Source organism: Pipistrellus kuhlii, unplaced genomic scaffold (assembly GCF_014108245.1).
Source record: "Pipistrellus kuhlii isolate mPipKuh1 unplaced genomic scaffold, mPipKuh1.p scaffold_m20_p_5, whole genome shotgun sequence".
Taxonomy (NCBI): Eukaryota; Metazoa; Chordata; class Mammalia; order Chiroptera; family Vespertilionidae; genus Pipistrellus; species Pipistrellus kuhlii.
Window position 1 is genome coordinate 76,735,642 of NW_023425551.1, and position 23,145 is coordinate 76,758,786.

General features: G+C 41.0%; 1 protein-coding gene across 1 annotated transcript in view; it reads left to right on the forward strand.

The window, feature by feature from the left end:
- The window catches only part of KIF6 (kinesin family member 6), a 347,200-nt gene that overhangs the window by 60,634 nt on the left and 263,421 nt on the right, over positions 1-23,145 (forward strand). Inside the window, exon 4 of the mRNA XM_036415357.2 lies at positions 17,903-18,050. Coding sequence (XP_036271250.1) covers positions 17,903-18,050 — 148 coding nt within the window. The remainder of the gene's footprint in view (positions 1-17,902; positions 18,051-23,145) is intronic.

A 23,145-nucleotide genomic window follows, 5' to 3' on the forward strand; every position in this document is an offset into this window, starting at 1 on the left:
GGTCCCTCTCAACTGCCCTCCCTTACAGGTTTGGTAACTTCTAACTGCCCTACCCTGCTGGCCATCTTGTGTCCACATGAGGGCAGGATTTTTGACCACATGGGGGCAGCTATTGTGTGTTGGAGTGATGGTTAATCTGCATATTACTCTTTTATTAGATAGGATAGAGGCCTGGTGCACGGGTGGGGGCCAGCTGGTTTGCCCTGAAGGGTGTCCCAGATCAGGGTGGGGGTTCCCTTGGGGCATGGGGCAACCTGAGCAAGGGACCTGTGGTGGTTTGCAGGCCAGCCATGCTCCCTGGTGACCCAAGTGGAGGCTCTGGTATCTGGAATTTATCTTCTACAATTGAAACTTTGTAGCCTGGAGTGGAGCCAAGCCTCCTGCTCACTCTGTGATTGGCAGCCATTTCTGTTTAGATTTGTTTACCTTCTATAATCGAAACTTTATAGCCTTGAGTGGAGGCTTAGGCCTGCTAGGGGAGGTGGAAAGCTTGGCTTCCTCCATTGCCTGGGAAACCCAAGCCTCCTTCCTGCTCTTTGTGGCTGAGGCCATCTTGGTTGGGTTTATTTGCATACTTTGTCTGATTGGCTGGTGGGCATGGCTGGTGGGTGTAGCAGAGTGATGGTTAATTTGCACATTACTCTTTTATTAGATAGGATATATAAAGAGCTTGGTGGTGTCACGACCGAACCTGTAACCGGTCACCATGAAGTGCATGGAGCACCTCTTAGTCCCCCCTCTCCCCCAGCCCCTGGGGACTGTTGAGCAGTGGTGGAGGATTGCTTCATGGGTGGTCCTAAGCGTAGTGGAGTAGTCACCCAGGTGACAGTGAGTTTCCTGAAGAGTTGTGGGGCAGAGGAGTTTCATGGAGCAGTTGTGGGGTCAGGGAGGCTCATGGTACAGACTGACCATGCACGATTTCATGCGTGCTGGGCCTCTAGTATATGCATATTTAATTTATGGTAAAGTTAGCATTTTAAACGAATTGAGGAATCAATTGCAGAAAAAGGAGACATGTATAATAATTGAAACAATAAAAATAATTGAGTTCATTTAATAAATGGTGCTATGGAAATTAGCTATCAACTGAGCACAAAGTTATATTTTAACTCATGCCAGTAACAAAAAGTAAACATAAGATAAATTAAATGACAAATTGTAAAAAATAAGGCAATAAATGGAGGGAAATGGAGAAATCATGTTTATGATGTTGGAACAGAAGGCCCTCTTAATGACACAAAATGCAAAACACAAATGTGACTCACTCAAGAAAAATTTGGACAACAAAAGTCAGTATAAACAATATTAAAAGGTAGGCTAGTTTCTGGAAGAAAATATGCAATATATAACAAGATTAATATCTGTAAATTGGAAATAACTCCTTCCAATTAATAAGAAAGAGACAAACAACCCATTACAAAATTAGAGGCATGAACAGCCAGTTCCCTGAAGAAGAATATAATTAATCAATAAACATATAAAATTATGCTTAAGATGAATATGAAATCTGAATATGAAAATATGTATAATCACACTGTGATCAGAAAAATGAAAACTAGAAATATGAGAGACCTCTCTCCCTTATTAAATTGGCAAAATAGAATTTTGATGGCATCAAGAGTGAATAAAGCAGGACCTGCCATTACTGATCTGATGTGCTTTGGTTGAATCAGCCACTGTGAAATGTCACTGGGTTTCGGATGTGATAAGGCATATTGTTGAATGAACAAAACCAATCTCTCCACAATACAGAGTAGTAGGCCAGTTATTTAAAAAGGGTAGAAGACATAAAACAATGCTATATGTAAAAAAGTCTGGAAGTATTCGTGGAAAGGGGATAACAGTGATGAGCTATGTGAAAGTTTGAGGATGGGGAGGGGAATTATATTTAAGGGGCACTTACAATTAATTACATGTAATTTTTTTAAAAAAAATTAAGATATGTATTCACACATTTAAGAAATACTTGTACAGCTGAAACCGGTTTGGCTCAGTGGATAAAGCGTCAGCCTGAGGACTGAAAGGTCCCGGGTTCGATTTTGATCAAGAGCATGTACCTTGGTTGCGGGCACATTCCCAGTAGGAGGTGTGCAGGAGGCAGCCGATAGATGTTTCTCTATCATCAATGTTTCTAACTCTCTATCCCTCTCCCTTTCTCTCTGTAAAAAAAAAAAATCAATAAAATATATTTAAAAAGAAAACGAAGAAGAAATACGTGTATGATAAAAAACAAATAAAAATGTTTTCAATGATGGGAGAAAGTTGAGCCTGCTTATTTTCTAGGGAGGACGGATGAATAGAGCCAAGCCTAGAGGAGAGGAGCTGTGGGTGGAAGGTCCCTAGGGAGGCGAGAGAGAATACACTCTGCAGTTTAAGTAGAAGAGGTTAGCTTTGGAGAGGAAGAGGGGGCAGTGATGAGGGGAAGTAAGATGCATTTACACATGTGGGGGCGGAGGCTGGGAGTGGAGAGAGGAGATGAGAAATTCCTGTGTGATGACCTTTGTTTTCTTTTTGAGGTCACAGCTTGTCCCCCACCACCTTACTGTGGACGCCAGTAAACGTGACTGGCTGGCTCTCCACTGTTCGCCTCAAGCACAGTTAACATTGTTAGCATCTCAGTAGAGTGGGCTGTCATCGCCTTTGTGGCTGTGGTGACCTCTTGTCCCCTTTGTAAGGAAGGCTGTCACTGCCCTTGTGTGTGCTCCCACAGCTCCTGATGCTGCCTGCAAACAAGCTCCCGATTCCGGGCATTTCAATGAACCAATTCCTGTTGTTTGAAAGAATATGGACAGTTGCTTTCAAATAGCTGGCTTTGATTCTACTGTGTCCCATTTTGTTCTCCAGAGTTTTTCTGTTTCCTGTGCATTTAGGGGACCACATCCTCGGATTTCTCCCCAGAGAAGTCTATGAAACCACCCCTCACTAGCATCCTCTGGAATTTCTTTTTTGCAGCCTCGGAAAGTCCTCTGTTGTTACTCTCAGCGGTCAGCTGCCCGCGAGGCTGGAGAGCAGGGGCTCTGCCTTCCCTCTCCTCCAGGTCCCTGGCACCAGCCCTCTCTGACAGCTGCCCTCGGAGAAAAACTCTAACAGAGGAGCCACTTCTGTTTTAGGTGCTCTCAACCCTGCCACTAACATCATGGCACATCTATTGCTTCTCTCTCAATGGATGATATTGATTTTTGTTGTTCATTTTCTCTCCTACCTTTAACCATCCTGGTCAGTAGTGTTATTCACCTGTGCTTAGCAGAGTTTTACTACATAATTAGGAAAGTCAGCGTGGCGCATATGGAAGGACTGAAAATGTGCTCGGCGTTTATCCTGCAGATGCTCCTGCACGCAGTGAGAGCAACAGAGGTGTGGGGCTAAGATGAAAACAAATGGAAAGTGTTAGATTGGCAAGTTAACTCGAGATGGCTTAGTCTGTTGTATTCCTCTTAATCTTTTTACGCTGATCAACCCTCACATGTTTTAAATGAAATCAGTAAGTGTAATCTCTAAGACTTTTATGTTACAATCTCATGCCACTTAGTGACAGGGGTGCATTCTGTGAGACGGGCCATGAAGCAATGCCATTGTTGTGCCCTGACACAAACCAGACATGACTGCCACACAGCTAGGCTGCGTAGATGGCCTGGTGCTTCCGGGCTGCGAGTCTGTGCAGCTTGTCACTGAACAAAGCAATACAAGAGCAATCAAACATGAGAAAATGATGCGATCAGAGGCACAGTAAACATGAGATGCATGAAATGCTACCACTGTGACACAGCACACAGTGTTATAGAAAAAAAAATGCATTAAGCAGAAGATGTATAATCTAAAAATACAATAAAATAATAATAAAAATTTAAAATACAATAAAAAGTATAGTATAGTAAATAAGTAAACAAGTAACACATTTCTTTTTACCACCATCAAATTATATATAGTTATGTACTATATATAATTGAATGTGTTACACTTTTATACAGCAGCAGTACAATAGGTTTGTTACATGAACATCACCACAATACCTATCATGTGTGGAGTTATGATGTCACAACAGCTATGACATCAGCAGGTGATAGGAATTTTTCAGCTCCATTCAAATCTATGGGACACTGTCATATGTGTGATCCAGGGTTGACAGATATCCTTACGTGGCATGTGACTACTTTATTCCCTATGCATTTCTGAGGAGAGCAGCTTAGGGACAAATATTTTACTTGATATGATTCTAATGAGCACACTAGATTATTATATTAAGTTGTCTAAAAAAATGGTCAGGTTCATTTTATAGCTTAATTAGGTAGCAGAACAAAAGAATATTCTATTTGAAACTAGATAAACCTTGGTTTTAGTCCTATCAGTTAATAAATGTGGCCTTGGTCTAGTTAACTTTTCTAAAACTCAGGTTTTTTCATCTTAAAGTGGGGATAATAGAGAGAAATCTCAGGAGCAATCCCCTAGACAGTAAAGAAGGAGGAATACATTTGAGAGAAAATATGAGTTCAGTTTGAGCAATCTGAGATTGCAGCCCCTAGAAAAATGCAGATGTGCCAGTGCGACGGACTGCTGTGGGGCTAGAGGTGTTCAATGTATTGAGACCATGTTGTGAACAGCACTTTGTGGAATAAGGTATTCCTCTCCTCAGTCCATGAGCTAACGGTGGGAGAGGCTTCTCACCATTGGGAACACCCCCTCCCCATTCTCCTTCAGTGTGCTCCCAGAGGCATGTCTTCCCAGCCACACCCTCCCCCTCTGCTCGCACACCCCCCTGGTGACTACTGGTCCCCACTTGGCCAGAATCTGCGCAAGAACCATTCAGTGGCAACCTCCATCTTACTCAGCTGCAGCCGGCTAAACAATGCCCTGGCCCCTGCATTCTGACTCATTCTCTGCTCCCTTCTCATCCCTTAAATTGCATCTTTCTGCTTTGGCTCTTAGCTCTTAAGTCTCATTAAAACCCTGTGTATCTGTGATATCACTAAAACCCACGACGAGGAATGATTAGAAACTTTATGGGATGTATTTTTAATTCACCTTTCAGTTCAAAAGGTCAATTCTGCCCTTGGTGATGGTTCATTGAAATCCAAGTGCGATTGCCTGGCCAGCATGGTTCAGTGGTTGAGCATCGGCCTGTGCACCAGGAGGTCCCTGGCTCAGTTCTGGGTCAGGGCACATGCCCTGGCTGTGTTCGATCCGCACATGGGTTTGCAGAGACAACCGGTCCATGTGGATGTTTCTTTCTCATCGATGTTTCTATCTCCCCCTTCTCTCTCTAAAAATCAATAAAACATATTTTTTTTAAAAAGAAATCATAGTATGATTGAATTCCCGAGAATGTGAAAAATGTCCTCCATTTCACACAATTGAAGTCAAGTTAGAAGATCTTATTTTGCAAATAATGTCGAGACTGGATATACAGAAAGAAAGGCTTGTAACTCAAGTAAGAACTAGAGCTCCGTGTGGTCCAGCCTGTGGACAGGTGGCTGTTGAAGATGCACAAAGGTCAGGCTGCTTTCAGGCTTTCAGGGAGATGCCGGGGTAGAGGAGTGCATTGTTAATGCACTGCAAACATCTTACCGGTAAATCCCTTTCTCCCTCGCTGCTTCTCTCAGCACCCTGCACCCCACTCATGACCTGCTGCTCTCCCTGCCTCTTAAATGAAGCTCGCTATTCCCACTGGCCGCTCTCTCACAGCTCCCCAGGCAGCTCCTCCCCATACAGGCTTACAGTGCCTTCTGCCTGGGCCTGCCTTCCCCTCTCAGCCTGGGTCCCTGAGCTTCTGCTTCCACCTACTCAGTCGGCTAGAGGGCCAGAAGCTCCATTCTGCCTGCGAGGAAAAGGATCCACTCCCCGGGGTAATACAGCTTTTCTCTCTTTGCCTTTTTCTAGTGGGAACTCCTTGTAAGGGGCTTTCTATAAATTCTCCATCTCTCCACAAGACACACTTATAGATGTGCTTTTTGGTGATAGATTAATGTATAAATCAAAAAATTATGTAGGCATAATATATATGCACATGCTCATTTACATGGAGATCCTTATCTTGCTAATTATTTTGTTTTACTTTGCACCACAAGTCCTCCTTGTACATGCCCATAGTACAGAGCACTGGCCTTCTAATGCATTGCAATTTAAAGATGTGGTTGAGTGGTTTACTGACAGAGAACCCAGTGTTACACTATAGGGAATTTTTTTTTTCTATTTCTTTTGTATTCCTAGAAAAGAAACACAAAGTAGTAAGTTCAGCCTTTACGCAAGACTGTGCCCAAGTAAATTTCTCCAGACGATGGGTTTTTGCAAGGAAATGTATAAAACTTTTGTGGTTTCATTCGAGTTGCCTCCTCAGATGGTCATCTGAAAACGATTATGTGTTTAATGAATCTTAAGTGTTTATTCTCAAGGGTCATGGAAAAATATCTGTCAGAAATGCTACAGTGAATGCACTTTTCATAATGTAAATAAGATAAAATGTGGCCCCCGCATTTTAAGTACGGTATACTGGACTTCAAACTGAAACAGATTTCAGAGCTGGATTGTGTTCAGAAGAGGTCATTTTCTTCGATTGGAGTTTCATGCATTTCTGTTATGTTTCCAGATTTAAGCTGCTTATTATTAATAATCAGACAACTTGGTTACTTCAGGAACTTGGGAAATAATAAACAGCCTCATTCGGGGAGCACGGGGGCCTGATCTGGGGCGTGAACTTGTGGCCATGACGCTGGTTAGTGTGCTTACGATCTCGAGGATCCTTTCGAGGTACAGCATGTGCCTCTTGCAAAGTTTGGTTTAAAGTAGTTGGGACAGGACTGCAAACAAGTCCTGGGCATCTCAGAGCTGGAGAGAGCCAGGTGCAAAGGTCCTCCTCTGAATCCCGTGGCCAAGGAGGAGAATGTGCACACCATTTAAGACAGGCAGTTCTGATCTGGGTTTTGTGACAGCCAAGTGTGGGACTCCTGATGGTGTCCACGTGACCATTTCCTGTCATATTGAAAACCTAAGAAACATGAGCAATGATTGGGAGAGATGTGCAGTCTGTCTCTTGGGTGATTTATGGTGTCAAGGTATTGCCTATGACATTTCAAAGTCTGAAAGATTTTTCTGTGTCCACATCATCCTTATATTTAGTTTAGTTGAGTGGTTTTTGTATTTTTTAATATATGTTTTTTATTGTTGATAGTATTACAAATGTCTCCCATTTTCCCCTCTTTTATCCCCCTTCTTCCAGCTCCTACCCCCCTCAGGTCTTATCCCCCTATTTCATGTGTCCATGGGCTATGCATATGAGTAGTATTTTTAAATCGGTGTATTATTCTCCTAGAGTTTATCTGAATTGTTTTATACCAGGGGTTTCAAAAATCAAAACTGCAGAGAGGGCAGGCAGCCTGTCTGAAGTAAGCCAGTGAGGGCCATGGGGAGAGGGCTCCGAGCCTGGACTGGGGAGCACAGGTCCTAGGTGCCAGGAGCTGCCAGACTGAATTGAGGCAAGAAGAGGAAAAGAAGGCAGTGCTGCTGGTCAAACAGCACGCTCTGCGGCTGCACTCGGCCTGCTGGCCTCTGGTTTGTGATCCAACAACCAATATGCTCACCGGTGCTTACAAAAAGCTTTAAATGTGATCCCAAGCCTATCAGTGACCACTTAATCCACATTTGCAATTTTATTTTTCTGACAAAAAGCGCATTTTGGATGTGTAGGTTGTTTTTAATCTAGATATCCTTGCCTTGGATATTTCTTTCCAAAAACTAGCTGGTGATTTCATGTAGGTCAGCTAAGGTTAGCTGTGCAGCCCACTTGATTTTCCTGTCAGGATTCACGCTAGATCACAGCTTACAGGCGAAGCTGCGGAAGATCTTGGAATGATGTTGCCAGGACGTGCTTCTAGAAGGGATGATGCCCAAATCAGGGCAACTAAACTCAAATGATTTTAAACAGGAATGCATGTCACACACCTGCATGCACAAAGGCCTGATTCACAGTGGCCCACACGCAGGGCTGAATATCAAGCAGCTCAGGGTTGGGGAGTGGGGGAAGTGGTGGCAGCCATAGAGACTGACTGTGATGGGTGCTCTGTAACTGTGCAGTGGTCTGCCCTGCCTCCAAGTGCAGGTGGGTCCCATGCATGTGGGAAGCAGATTCTAAGACAAATGGGAGTTTTGGAGGCTGTGGCCCCCTGGAGAGCAGATGTCCCATACGCAGGCATCCGCATTCAGATGTGTCTAAACATGCCTGGAGGCAAGCCTCCCTGCCAGCTCCAGGCCTCGGGTCTATTGCCAGGTACACAGGTTGTTTTCCAGATTACTCTGGAAACGCGAGGTGAGTGAGGCTCTTTGGTTACCGATAACAGTCCTAACTCAAAGGAAAGAAAGGACTCCTGGCTCACATAGCTGGGTCAGTTCAGAGACCTGAAGGGAGAGCTGCAGAAATCAGGGTCTTTGCTACTCCAGCTAGGGACCTCTCATGGCCTGGATTCCTCTCCACCACCTGGCCTCACCCCCCTGCTTCCTGTGCAGAAGGGCAGGGGACATGCCTCCGGCAGTCATGCTTCATGGACCCCAGCAAAAGGAGCCTTTTCCTTCTTAAAAGCTGTACGGGAGGGGCTTTTTGCTCTTCTGTGGTCATGTCATCAACCTCTTGGAACAGTATTGTTACAGACGGGCAGGGATTGCGGACCATGATGGGCTAAGGTTGTGATCGGCCAGGCCTGACTCACATGCCCCATACACCTGTCTGTTCCTCCCAAGCTTGAAGAATGGTGTATGTGGGGGTGAGGGGGTGAGTGGGGGACAGGGGTTATGACCAGAAGGAGAAGGACTAAGAAAGCTTGCTGGGCAGGAAAATACAACTCTTCCAAGTCTCACAAGATAGGTCCCCCAGGTTTTTTCCTCCCTCTTCTTTTACAGCAAAGGGGATGCCTCAAAACCAAAATTTGCTGGGAGTATTATAACTTGCATGTTCATTTGGCTTAACAGATGGGGAGATTAATTGTATATATGGCAAAACTGAATTGTGTCATGCTAATTATGACTTGCTAATTGGTTCAAATTTCTCTGAAAAATTTAGGCTGCTGAATTACACACTCAGAAATATCCTGAAAATGAAACAGTGAAGAGGCTACTTACCATATGCTTTATAAAAGCCAAATGGGCTGCACCAAAGAGCTGCTGGAGGCTGCTTCTGAGGGACTTTAAGGAAGAGGGCAGCAGTGGGTGGTCGTGAACTGTTCTAGAATCAAAAACAGATAAAAAGAAGTGTATTTCAGATACTTGGGCTTTTAAAACTGTGTGAAAAGCAAGATGGAGTTTCCGAGTAACCATAAATACAGGGCTGCTCTAGCCGATGTAACTCAGTGGGTTAGAGTGTTGTCCCATACACTGCCAAAAGGTCATCGGTTCAATTCCTGGCCAGGGCACATTCCTCCGTTGCAGGTTCCATCCCTAGCCTAGTCAGGTTGCATGCGGGAGGCAAGCCATCAATGTTTCTCTCTCACATCAGTGTTTCCCTCCTCTCTCTCTCCCCTCCACTTATTCTAAAATCATTAGGAAAATATCCTCAGGTGAGGATTTTAAAAAAATGGTAGTAATAAAATAAAATACAGGCCTTAATTTTGATCATTCTGTTCCAGATTCATCTTGCTGACATTAAGCAATGATGTTTCGTGAAGTGAAATATAAATGTAATTTCTATTAACTTATATATTCTGCTCTAATTGTTTGGTTTGTGTTTTCTAAGTGAACTATTTGTTTTGTTTCAATACACAGTTTTTAAAAAATATAAATACTATATATTTTTCTGGGATTCTTAATTTTTCTAAGTTTTTTAAGGTGCCACTTTAACCTGTCCCTCTTTCCTCAAAAATGAAGGCAGCTCACAGGGATTCTCTGATTCCATCCTGCTCAGGAACCAAGCAAGTGTTGAAACACAGTGCAGGCACCTGCTTTTTAGCAATATCTCAGGAGGGATATCTGCTGGGCAGAAAGTAGTTATAAGATCTCTAACGACACCAATTGTAAAATTCATGATTCTATTACTTTTTAGTTTGTTTTCAGTTGTGCTGTGTCTTCAAATTTGAGGGATTATATGATATCATGTGTCTGCTTTGCTGAACCGAATCATCTGAATAGTAATTTTTGTTGGTTGCTATGATTTACAATTGTATTAGGAGATTCTTAAAGCCTTCTCATCTAGATAAACAAAAGAAGTCTCACTTTATGCCGATACTTTCAAACCGCCTCCTCCTACTTGGGGTCTCCTTAAACAAAAAGTCATAAAAATAAAAAAACTACACCTGAAAGGTCTGTATTTTTTTTTTTTTTTGAGCATGTAAATGTGATATTTGTGGAGTAATACTTCAGTTTATAATCTCCAAGAGGGTAGAAGCTTTATTTTTGCTTTATTCATGAGAATATTAAAATATAAGAAATGACAAAATAGCTTAGCTTTATAATTTAAATTCACAGGGAAAATGCATTTTGCAAAAGGAAGGAGAGGATTTCTACACTGGAGATTCGCCTGATCCTCAAGCTCTGCGTTTATAGACCAATGATTTATTCACATATCAGAACTGTTTCTGCCTCTGATGAGTTAGGCAGTCACCTGCATTTTTTGTTTTGATAGAAATTCAAAAATATTTCTCACCCAAAATGTCTATCAGGTTGTTTATTGCTGGAGTTTATCATTAGTTTTCATCTTTTTAAAAAACTTACTATTTCATCTTTCCATCTTTTAAAAATACTACTGCTGTTAAAATGTATCTAGTTATATGTGGAATGAAAAAAAAAAAAACGAACAAAAGAAACAGAAAGAGATGCATAGAAACAGAGAACAAACTGATGGATGCCAGAATGGAGGGGGTTCAGGGACTTGATGAAAGAGGTGAAGGGATTTAGAAGTACCAATTGGTACTTACAAAATAGTCACAGGGATGTAAAATACAGCAGAGGGAATATAGTCAATAATATTGTAACAACTAGGTATGATGCCAGGTGTGTAGTGGAAATATTAGGGAAAACTTTGTAAAGTATATTATTGTCTAACCACTATGCTGTGCACCTGACACTAATATAATATTGAATATAGACTATAATTAAAACATTAAACATTTTTAAATAAAAATAAAACATCTCACTTCTAACTTAAAACAGATTCTTCTTTACTATTATTATAACAGCTTCATTGATATATTATTTACATGCCAAATTTTTACTTTAAAATATACATTTTAGTCGTTTTTAGTATGAATGTGCAAACTTCAATAACGATTACCTAATTTTAGAACATTTTCGTCTCTCTGTTCCATATACATAACCAGTCCTCCCATTTCTCTTGACTCTCAGCCACTGTCACTGCTCTGCTCCTGTGTGCCTCTCTGAAGTTGCTTATCCTAGCATTTCATACAAACAAAATCATACAACATGTGACCTTCTGTGTCTGTATTACTTAACACAATGTTTTCAAGGTTTATCCATATTGGTAACATGTATCAGGATTTCATCCTCTTATGGCCAAATACTATCTCACATTCTGGGTATGACACATGTTCATCCACTTATCAGCAGATGGACATTGGGGTTGTTTTTATTTTTTTTGCCATTGTAAATAGTAATGCTTCTATGAACATTCATTATAAATTTTTGTATGGGCTCATGCTTTCCATTCTGCTAGAGGGACATATACTTGGGATTGGAATTGCTGGGTCAGATTGTGACTCTGTGTTTACATTTTGAGAATCACAAATCTGTCATAGTGGCCGCACCATTTTAATGTGTTTTTTTTTCTTTAATATATTTTATTGATCTTTTTACAGAGAGGAAGGGAGAGGGATAGAAAGTTGGAAACATCAATGAGAGAGGAACATCTATCAACTGCCTCCTGCACACCTCCCACAGGGGATGTGCCTGCAACCAAGGTATATGCCCTTGACCGGAATCAAACCTGGGACCCTTGAGTCCTCAGGCCAACGCTCTATCCACTGAGCCAAACCGGTTTTGGTGGCCGCACCATTTTACATCACCTCCAGCAATGTGTAAGGGTTCCAGTTTCTCCATGTCCTCACAACACTGAGTAATCTCCACTGACCTATCTCAAAGTTCACTGCTTTATTCTTATTCAAACATTTTTTTTTCTTTACCAATTCACATTTGCTGTTGTAGTGAATTTTTTATTTTGATTATTTTACTTTTCAACTCCAGAATTTGTTTGGTTCTTTGAAATACATTCTATTTTTGTTAATATTTTCTTTATTGCGAGACATCATTTTCATTCTTTCCTTTAGTTCTTTCATCGTGCATTGCTTTTGTCCTCTGACAGATTGATAATAGCTCATTTAAACTCTTTATATTAGGAAGCCAAGATTTCGGTTTCCTCAAGAACTGTTTCTATTAAATGCTTTATTTTCTAGGTGTGGGAAATGCTTTCCTGTTTCTTTCTGTCTCATAACTTATTGTTGAAAACCAAGCATTTTAAGTAATATAAGGTGACAGCTTTAGAAATTAGATTCACACCTTTTCGAGGGATTGTTTTTATTTGTTATTGTTGCTGCTGCTGTCTGGGGAAGTGAATTTTCTGGAAGAATTCTGTGTGCAGCTGCTGAAATCTGTGCTCAGGTGGCTCTGTGGTCAGCTAATGACTGGACAGAGATTGCCTTAAATGCGCCTGGAGCTTATAACTCTGCCTTAGCCTTCACTTCCTGCTACTGCAGAGTTTCAAGGTCAGCAAGAGGTGACAGGGAAAGACCTTTTCAGGTCTTTCCTGGCCATGCAAAACACCTGTGCATGTATGTGGCCTTGTAGCATCCCAGAAATAGTTCATAACTTGTTAAAGCCTGTTACAGGCACTGTGTTTCACAGATTTTTATTGTTTTACTAGAGGCCCAATGCAGGAAATTCATGCAAGGGGCTTGGTTCCCGGCTGTGGCATGGCCATCTCTGCCTTGGCCCCCTCCGCTATGGCTTCGTCCGGAAGGTCATCCAGTCTAATTAGCATATTATGCTTTTATTATTATAGATTTATTCACTTACTTGTTTGCCTTACTGGGGTTGCAGTCTAAGGCAACTGTGATATTAAATACTTGTGACCTTTTTCAAAAGGCACCTTGGGGATAGAGCTGTTTGAGTGAATTCTGACTCAGGACAAACTGACCAATGCTGTGAGTGAGACTTCCTGGGAGCTGCCAGGCAGATCAGAGAAGTGCAATTCTTTGGGCTTCTGGGGAACCTCCAAACATGTAATGTCCTCCACCTCCCTGCCCCATAGTTGCTAGCCTCTGTGGTTGCAAAGATGTTGTTATCAAGGCTACCATGGAGCTGGGGCATAGGCAATGGGAATGGTCAAGTTAAAACACCATAAATCTTACTGTTCTTAATGAGATTCAGCCATTTTTCTTACGTGAATACTGTTTCGATTCTTGTGAACCTTTAGATAACGTCCAAGGCTCTTGAAAAGTTGATTTTGACAGTTTTTCCTCTGTTATCATTGTACTGTGGAGGATGGATTTTTATCAATTTTTGAGAGAGAGGTAAGGAGGGAGGGAGGTATGGAGGGAAAAATGATGAGAGGGGAGACACACACATACATACACACAGAAACACACACACACACACACACACACACACACACAGAATTTTATAGTTCCACTTACTTATTCATCCATTAGTTGATTCTTGTATGTTCCCTGTCTGGGGATCAAACCTGTCACTTTGGTGTATCAGGATAATGCTCCAACCAACTGAGCTACTTGGCCAGGGCCATGGATTTACAAAGATATTTAATCCACCACATCTATCTATTTTAAATTAGTGTCTCCCTTGGGAAGATGAGACTAGAAACATATGAAATTGCCCAGTGCCTAATGGAGAGGGCAGGACGCACAGATTGAGTTGGGATAAGGGGCTCTATAGAATAGGAACAGGAGACAAATTTTGTCCATTTACATAAATTATTTATGATATTACAGTAATAAATAGCCATAGAGTGTATATGTTCTATAGGTGTTCTGTAGATTCTCTTTATTTTACACAGCACCGTGAGAACATTTACAGTCTAGTTTTCTATCTCAGAGCAGATGTAGGGAAAAGGAACACATCTTAGGGGCATGTATACTAGGACAATTGGCAGTGAGACAGATTTACCTATAAAAGTTAGAAATAATAATCAGCAGGTGACAATGTAACACACTGTAGTACCCATTTTTCTTTTTTTAAATTAATTTCTTTATTGATTAAGGTATCACATATTTGTCCTCAACCCCCCATTCCACTCCCCCACCTCCCTCATGCTCCCACCCCCTTTTTGTCCTTGACCACTGGTTAGGAGCAGCACCTATTTTTCACAGGCTTAGCTAAAGAAGTCAAAATGCAATGCTCATTTGTTCTCTGAATTCTTTGCTTTTTAAGACACAGAATGCCTAAATATTTTAGAAAGTTCCCTATGAAGAATGTTAAGGTTTGAATTTAGCATTATAGGCTTCATTTACCTACAATAATTATGGCCAAAAAATATCACATACCCAGATGATATTGCTAATGGGACATTGGCCATAAATTATGTTGAGCAGAAAGATTCTGTAATCATTCATCTAAATACACCATAGTAATTCCAGCTCCAAGAATATTCACTTCGAGAAAAATTATTAAGCCTCTTAAATGTGGAAAGTTGAGCCACATAGGTCACTGCTTATATTAACTCCTTTAAGTTTCTGAGGAGAGTTCTTCAAGTTGAGTTACTTACACTAATTAGTAACACAAAAATATATGAAAATATAAAATAGCTAGGAAAGGTAATTATATAGTCAAATTCAGAATACTCTAATATTGTGATATGATGATGTGTTAGTCACTTAGTTCTAGTATAAAGGCCAAAGGAAAAAAAAGTATTTAAAACTATAGCTACAATAATTTATTAATGAATCCACAGTATAAAAGAGGTAAATTGTGACATCAAAACATAAAAAATTGGGATAAATAGTAAAGGGTAGAGTTTTTGTATGCAAACTATTTATTATCAGCTTAATATATACTGTTATAACTATAAGACATTTTACATAATCCTGTGCTAAACACAAAACTAATAGAAGAAACATAAAAGAGGATCAAAACATACTTTAGGAAAAATCATCCATTCACAAAGAAAGAAAGCAAAAGAAGAACTAAGGAACAAAGAAACTGAACAAGAAAACGAATAAGATGGCATTAATATTCCTTACCTATCAGTAGTTATTTTAAATGTAAATGAGTTAAATTCTCCAATCAAAATTCAGAATGACTGAATTAGAAGACAAGAGCAGGTATATGCTACTGTAAGTAACTCGTTACAGCTTTAAGGACACACATAGACAGAAAGTGAAGGAATGGGGGGAAAAATATTTCATGCAAAAAGAAACCAAAAGAAAGCAAGAGTAGATATCCTTATATCAGACAAAGTAGACTGTAAGCCAACAACTATAACAGGAGACAAAGAAAGTCATTATCTATAATAATAAAAGGATAATATGCTAATTATACTGAACATCCTTCTGGGTGTCATTCTGGATTTCCTTCCAGATGAAGCCAGGGCCAGAGCGAAGCAGCCCGGGTTCCAGGCACCTGATGGTGGTGGCCAGAGGGAAGCCTGGGTCCCAGGTGCTGGATGGAAGCCAGTGCCATCAGCTGCGGGGAGAAAGGCCTACTCTTGCACAAATTTTCATGCATCAGGCCTCTAGTATAATAATAAAAAGTCAACTCATCATGTGGATATAATAATTATAAATATATATGGATCTAAAATAGGCAGCAGCTAAATATATTAAGTAGACACTAACAGATCTGAAGGGAGAAAGAATAAAAAAGTCCTGTATAATAAAAGGGTAATATGCAAATTGACCCTAATGGCAGAACAACCAGAACTATTGCTAGACCAGTCACTATGAGATGCACTGACCACCCCTTCGTCCCTTCCCCTGGCCATCAGGCACCAAATGGGGAAACAGAGGTAGGTGGCAGTGGGGGTGGGACTGGCTGCAGGCAGGCATCTGGGGAAGGCCTAGGGACCGTACCCGCACATGAATTTCATGCGCCAGATCTCTAGTTATATAATAATAGTGGAATTCAGCATTCCTCTTTCAACATTGGATAATTCATCTGCACAGAAAATCAATAAGGAAACATTGGGTGTTAACTGTACCTTAGAAAAATGCACTTAACCTATAAATACAGAACATTCCATTTGTCATCAGCAGCATACACATTCTTCTCCAGCTGAAATAGAACATTCTCTAGAATAAATCATCTGTTAGATCACAAAACAAACCTTCACAAATCCAATACAATTAAAGTCATGCCAAGTATTTTTTATGACCACAGTGGTATGAACTAAAAATCCATAAGAGGAGGAAGACAAGAAAATCCACAAATGTGTTGAAATTAAATAATATACTCTTAAACAACCAATAGGTCAAGAAAGTCAAAAGGGATATAAAAATACTTTGAAAGAAGAATGGGAACACACCATACTAAAACTTATGAAAGGCAACAAAAGCAGTTCTAAGATGGAAATTTACAGCTATAAGTGCCTACATTAAGAAAAACAAAGCTCACAAGTAACCTAACTCTATACCTCATGAACTAGAAAAACAAGTACTAAGCTCAAGGTTGGCAGAAGAAGGAAAATAACAGACAGGATAGAAATAAACAAAATAGTGAATAGAAAAACTATTAACACAATGAAACAAAAAGCTTCATTTTTTGAAAAGTTCAGCAAAATTGACAAACTTTCAGCTATCCTACATAGAAAGAAGATCCAAATAAATGAATTCAGAAATGAAAGAGGAGACATTATAATTAACACAATAGGAATACAAAGGATTATAAGAGACTACCATGAACATCATATTCCAAAAAAGTTGGACAATTTAGAATAAATGGATAAATTCCCAGAAAAATGCAACCTCCCAAGACTAAATCATGAATAAAAATTTGAACAGAACAATAGCAAGTAAGGAGATTAAATCAGCAATCAAAATCCTCCCAACAAAGAAAAACCTAAAACCAGATGGTTTTAACTGATAAATTCTACCAAACATTTCTAAAGTAATGCTGATTACTCTCAAACTCTTCTAAAAATAATTGAAGATGAGGGAATATTTCCAAACTCATTTTATGGGCCAGTATTACCCTTTTAACAAGCCAGACGCCACAAAAAAAGAAAAAAGAAAAATAGAAAGCTACAGATCAATTTCCCTGCATATAGATCCAAAAAAATTCTCAACAAAATGCTAGCAAACTGATTTCAATAGCATATTAAAAGACTCTTAAACCATGATCAAGTGGAATTCATCCCTGGAATGCAAGAATGGTTCAACATACGCAAAGCAATAAATGTGATACACCACATTAATAGAACAGAAGATAAAAACCAATGGTCATTTTAATAGGCACAGAAATTTTTTAAAAATCAAAATCTTTATAATAAAAAGCTCAACGAATTGGGTATAAAAGGAATATACCTCAATATAATAAAGGCCATATATGACAGAACATTTTAATAAAGATTGTAATAATGTATCAATATTGATTCATTAATTGTGATAAATGACAATAGGGAAACATTGGGGAAAGTGGGTGTGAGGTATATGTGAACTCTACCATCTTTGCAACTTTTCTGTAAAAATAAAATCATCCTAAAATTTAAATATCTAATTTTTAACAAAAAAAATATTTAAGATGCCTGGCCCCATTTTTGTTGCAGGTCTTTTCTGAGAGAAAAAGATCATGATGCTGATGTTCTTGTGTCAAAAATTATATCTGTCTAGATATGCGCATATACCAAACATCCCTATAGATGTCTTCAATAGTGGTGAATCTGGTGGCCACTTTTATAAGATGAGCCATTTAATACAAATGCAATTAGCCTATTTTGATGTTAACAGTGTGTCATTTCTTCTTGTAGCGTCCTGGCCGGTTACAATGGCACCATCTTTGCATACGGGCAAACAGGCAGCGGTAAGACCTTCACCATCACGGGTGGGGCAGAGCGCTACTGCGACAGAGGCATTATCCCAAGGACACTGTCCTACATTTTTGAGGAATTGCAAAAGGTATAGAACTATAAGTTCATTTTGTATTTGATATATTCAGCAGAAATTTATTGTGCGCAAAATAGTTATTTTGACATTTATTATATTGTATCAAAATGAGAAAGTATTATTGTGTAATATTTCTGTCCTTTAGGTTGAAGGGGAGTTTGGGAATTTGCTGATGAAGTGGAAATTGAGAAGGTGCCTCTCATTAAAGAGATGCTGTTCCAGCAAAGGCTCAGAGGGAGTTCCTCTGACATACACATAGGTTAAAAGAACAGACAACACGTTTTACAACTAATGTTTTTTTTATTCTTCATTAAGAAACTGAAGAATGCCCTTTTGCCAAAACAGAACTTTATTTTAGCTGCTAAAGCACTGTATAGGACAATGTGATTGTCCCCTTATTACACTTTTAATAGAAGCCCACAGGAATTTACTGGAATAAAAGTCCTATTGCAATTAATCTACACTAATAAAAGAGTAAGATGCAAATGGACCATACCTTCACGACACCCACCAGCCAATCAGGAGTGAGTATGCAAATTAATGCAATGAAGATGGTGTGTTAATTTGCATATGCAGGTGCTGAGCTGGTGGGAGCGGGATGTGGGGGTGATGACACAGGTGTTCTGCACCACCCCAGCCATTCCAGGCCTCTAGGCAGCATGGGAATGTGGAAAGGCAGCTCCAACCAGAGCAAAGCAGTGTCAGCAGCCAGAGTAAGAGAGGCCCATTCTTACACAAATCTTCATACATTGGGCCTCTAGTATTTCTATAAAGACAAATTCCCTATCTATATTATAAGCATCATTTATTGTGTGGCTCCAAGTGCTACTTGCTTTATAAGTATTTAATACAACATATAATACATGTCTTTCTCTGGGTCCTTGTAAGTAGCTGATCTGGAGGTCCATGCCAGGAGTGCGTGTGCTTTTTGTCTCAGCACGCTGCCCAGGCTGGATCTGCAATGCTGGTTGTCTCTAACACACCCTCTACTGTAGGGGTGTCGAACTCAATCAGAGAAGGGGCCAAAATCTAAAATCCAGCCTAAATCGCGGGCCGAATGGTTTACTGAACAGTCATAAACTGTCATTGTGATGGAAACGCAGTGGAGTGCAGTGATGACAGCGCGGTGCGGGCCACATTGCAAGGCCTGGCGGGACGGATTTGGCCCGCGGGCCTTGTGTTTGACACATGTGCTCCACTGTGAGCCCCTTCTCTGGGCTTCTGCTCTCTCTCTGGAAGCAGGGAGCGAGTCGTACTAGAGCATCTCCACTCTCCCTAGCAATTCCAACAAGTGCTTGGTTGTCCTAATTCTGTATAACCATCGTCCTAACTAGGTCAGTGTAACAGTCATCGAAACATTTCTCAACTGCACGCTGTTTGCATTTTAAGTTGCAACAATGAGAAGAAACCGCTGAGATCTGCATAATTCTAGTTTCCATCCATAAAGTAGCAATTACCCATTAGTTCAGCTCATCTCTCACTAGCTCACACATTCCAACTCTGCATGCCAGAATATTAGGAACAGAAAGAGTTGACTGTAGTGTATATGTTGGATCCAAGTCCCTTCTTTTCATTTACTCATTTATTTCTGACATTGGCTGCTTTGTTTTTTCCCAGATTTCACAAACTGGGAATATGATTTGTCGTGGTGCTTATTGCTGTGCCTGATGTGGAAGCCTAGTGCCTAGGAGAGGTCATGGGAGTCGGTGCAGGCCAGCCTGCTTCTACTGGCAGCAGGCGGACCTGGGTAGTTTCTTAAAGGTCCAGGATGTGGGGCTTCTCTGAGGGCTGAGCTTACTGTGCTTAAAGACATTGCCCAGTTCTTGGCACATAGTAGATGCTCAATACGTGATTGTTATTACTGCAGCTGTCAATATCCACATACAGCCGGTCCTCAGATAATCTCCTTCAGCAGGTACATTATAACGCTGATAGATGCCAGAGGAACTTAACTCTTGTTTATGTCAATTGGCCTCTGGTACAATTGGTTTAGTTATATGTCTTTTCTCTTAAAGCCACAGAACCTAATGATGACATGGAGGATTTCTTGTGCTATATCTGCATATAGACAAAATATCCCTGACTAATTTCAAATAATCCTTTGAAATGCAGAACAAATAAAGCTATTTCCCCTGATGAAGTTAAACAGAATAAACAAACCCTTTCCTAATAGAAAATATATGTCTCTTTGTAAATTTTGTCTATGGCTATCAAAATACAAAAAAAAAAAAAAATTATATACAGTTCTAAAAGTCTACCTGTCTCCGCAGAACCTGCCATGTGTCAGGTTCATTGTTTTATGTGTTTGTCATTGGCAAACTCTAAATCCCATTTTATCCTGAGTGATCCTGAGTTTGGAGAGCGGCCATTGGACCAGTTTGCAGCCAAGACAACTCTCTGGAAATGGACAATTTCCACGATGGGAGAGCAGCACGGTCGTTGTAATCTAACTAAGCTGTGGTAAAGCAAGGCAGAGGCAGCTGGAGGGCATCACACAGTGTCCAGAAAGTGCAGCCAGGACATGCGGCCAGGTGCTAGGCTGTCCCCAGTCATAGCCTTAGAGGCCCCTGAGTGCTTTAAGATCCTTGAATAAAACATTTGACGTATGCAGCATATTTATTCTGAGATAAACTAAGAGCAAGTACATACCGGGCCTTAAAGTGCCTGTGAGAGCACATTCTCAAGAATTTTAAAAGAAGAAAGTTGAGTCCATTATTTTAGAAATCACTGCTCATTCTTTTAGAGCACTGTGAGGCTCAGGCTTGTTTGGGGCCGAAGAGAAGGCTGTCTGCAGGCAACATGTGTGTTACATTATAATCCTGAGCACTGAGAGTGGGGCCTGAGGAACGGCAGCTCCCACATGGCTCGGTGAATTCTACTCCAATGAAAGCCCAGAACTGCAGAAGCTGGAGGCCAACCACGTTATCCTGTCACCTCAGGCCGTGGGCCTGCCGTCTTCCTGACTTCTTCTCATTGCTTCTCACTTCTGGAAAGAGAGAATTTCTCCACTATAAATGGGACATACAAGTTAGCTTATATTTCTGCCTCTTCCCCTTTCTTTTTATATTAACATACTGAACTATCCACTTAGAAATAATCAAAATAATGACAACACCATCAATAACAGCAGTTTATTGTAGTGTATTATAGGCCAGACATTTTACTTGTATTTTAAATACAGAGCTCTATTTTTCTCACAACAGATCTGCAAGATAAGGGTTACTATCTCCATTTTCAACTGAGGATAAGGGTATAAATGACAGACCCCATATTTAAACCTTGTCTTTTGTTTGATGCTATGAGTTCAGAGGAGTATGCTCAAATCTCAAACATAATCTATGGAATATTTAAGATATCTTCAGATAAGTTTTAGGAAGATGTTGCAATGGTCTATAATGTGCTCTGAGAATGTATCTTTTTGGTGGGACAAAAGTGGGTTTACAATTGTTTATATGGAAAATAATACAATAATGTACACTAATAAAAGATAAACATACAAATTAACCATCACTCTGCTGTGCCCACAAGCCACAACCACCAGCCAATCAGGAGCAAGTATACAAATTAACCCAACCACGATGGCGGCTGGCAACAGAGCTGGAGCAAGCAGGAGGCTAGGGTTGCCCCAGCAATGGAGGAAGCCAGGCTTCCTGCCCACCCTGGCCTCCACTCAAGGAAGTGCTGGAAAAAAAAAAAAAGGAAAAAGAAAAAAAGGAGAGGCTGGGACCTTGGGTTGTCAGGCGGGTGATTAGGCCAGGATGGGATGGCAGGGGACATTAGGAGTAAGCAGACCAACAGGGGGTGGGGGCAGTTGAGGGTGAGCAAGCCGTCAGTTGGGGTCAGTCGGAGGGGATCAGGATAGCAGGGGGTGGGGGGTGGGGGTGGGGGCAGTTTGGAGTGAGCAGGCCTACAGGGGAAAAGTTGGGGTGAACAGGCCAGTGGGAGGGGAGGTGGGGACAAGCAGGGCAATTGGGGGTTACCAGGCTGGCACGGGAGGCAGTTGGGAGTGATCAGGCTGGTGGGGGGGATATTTGGGGGTGAGCAGGTCAGTGGTGGGGGGCAGTTGGGGGTGAGGAGTCTGGAAGGGAGAGTGGTTAGGGGCAATCAGGCAGGCAGGTGAGCAGTTAGGAGCCAGCAGTCCCAGATTGTGAGAAGGATATTTGCTGTTTTAGGCCCAATCGCTGTAAACCAGCAATAGGACATCTTTCCAGGGGTCCCAGGTTGAAGAGGGTGTTGGCTGGGTTGAGGAACACCCTCCCCTCCCCCTGCATGAATTTCATGCACCAGGCCACTAGTTAATAAATAATAATGCAAGAATAAACTCTATTTCACATACTCACAACTGTACACCTACTTTTGCCCTCCCTGTATATGTGGATGATGGATCAGTTTTTCCATGAGTATTTCATGGAATATTTTAGGAAACACACATGAGAATAAAGGCCACACAGCATGTATCTAGTATTTATCATCTCTGATGCCTGCACTAAGCCAAACTTCAACCCAAAGGATTATGTTGGAATGGTGCCTTCCCTGCACTAGGATGCTAGTGTAACTCATGGATCACTTGCAGGAGAAGCAACTAGAGACTCCCACATGGGTTGTGTTTCCAACGTGCAGTTGGGAGAAATTTTTTTGCTTGGAGATTCAGTCTATACAGTCACCTTCACAGAGCAGGAGAACATGAAATTTCAGCTGTGGCTTGAACATTTTACTACAGTCATGAGCTGGCTGAAATTTGCTTTAATTTTCCATGTATTAGTTTGTTTTAGTGAAATAGTGGTATCTTTATTTCAGTAGTTTGAGCCATTTCAGGACCAGAGAATTGTGTTAATTTTAATGTGAAGAGTATGTAGGAACTCATTACCCAGCTTCCTTACTTTAATGCTACAGCAACTGAGGCCTGACCTAGCAGGGCTCACAGCTGGTAGAAGTAGGACTCCAGCTTCTCTCCCTATCTCTGCGACTGGTCCTCTCTCCCCTTGAATGACGCCTGGTAAACGGGTTGGCTTGGATGTGGGTGAGAATTAACCAGGAAGGTCGTCTTAAGTAAACCCTCTTGGAATATTCACTACAACCTCCTGACCTCTGGCACAGGCGCAAACAT